The 671-nt window shown below is 38.6% G+C and overlaps 1 protein-coding gene across 1 annotated transcript; it reads left to right on the forward strand.

Moving 5' to 3' along the window:
• Positions 10-665, forward strand: LOC104742509 (transcription factor bHLH95-like). Its single transcript, XM_019235827.1, has 2 exons — positions 10-410; positions 509-665. The coding sequence occupies exons 1-2, from the start codon at positions 183-185 to the stop codon at positions 611-613; spliced, it is 333 nt and encodes a 110-aa protein (XP_019091372.1). The 5' UTR covers positions 10-182; the 3' UTR covers positions 614-665.

Here is a 671-nt window from a genome sequence, read left to right on the forward strand (position 1 = left end):
CAACTCCTGCTACAACTTTTGCTTATGGTCCATCTTCATCCTCTTCTCCTACAACAACTCTCCCCACCCCAATATCAAACCATCCCCAAATCCTTACTGTAGGTGCCGCTGTAGAAGATTCTTACTCTCGTGCAGCTTTCTTGGCCGATCAGATATCTTCTTCCAGCGCTGTTGCTGTTAACATGCCTTACCCTTGTAATGATCCGATCGTGGCTTTCGATACTTGGTCTTCACGCAACGTTGTGCTGAATATTTGTGGAAATGAAGCTTTCTTCAATTTGTGTGTCCTTAAGGGCAAATCAGGGGTTTTCACTTCGGTTTGTTACTTGTTTGAGAAGTATAACTTGGAGGTTTTGTTTGCTAATGTCTCCTCTAACGTTTTTGGGAGCACCTACATGATCCAAGTACAGGTAACTATATCTTGTACATATTTAAACATTATTATCATATGATATCTGTATGGTGATATATATTATTTATGATGGTCCTTTTAACTGTAATGAAACAGGTAAATCAGAGTTATGCAAATCAGCTATTGGAAAATGGGGTTGGAGTAGGGGAGATTTTCAAGCAAGTTGCTCAAGAACTGGTGTTGTATTTTTCATCTTCATAAATCATAACTGGCTGAATCTGTTTAAATTTAATGCATTTCAGGGTTTGTTTTTTGTGCA

The sequence above is a fragment of the Camelina sativa genome, chromosome 14 (assembly GCF_000633955.1).
Source record: "Camelina sativa cultivar DH55 chromosome 14, Cs, whole genome shotgun sequence".
Taxonomy (NCBI): domain Eukaryota; kingdom Viridiplantae; phylum Streptophyta; class Magnoliopsida; order Brassicales; family Brassicaceae; genus Camelina; species Camelina sativa.

What these genes read in the sequence shown, in the direction of transcription:
- LOC104742509 (XM_019235827.1), top strand. Translation starts at nt 183, where the DNA reads ATGCCTTACCCTTGTAATGATCCGATCGTGGCTTTCGATACTTGGTCT. An exon ending in CCTACATGATCCAAGTACAG is followed by an intron (nt 411 to 508) that starts GTAACTATATCT and finishes GTAATGAAACAG; the next exon opens with GTAAATCAGAGTTATGCAAA.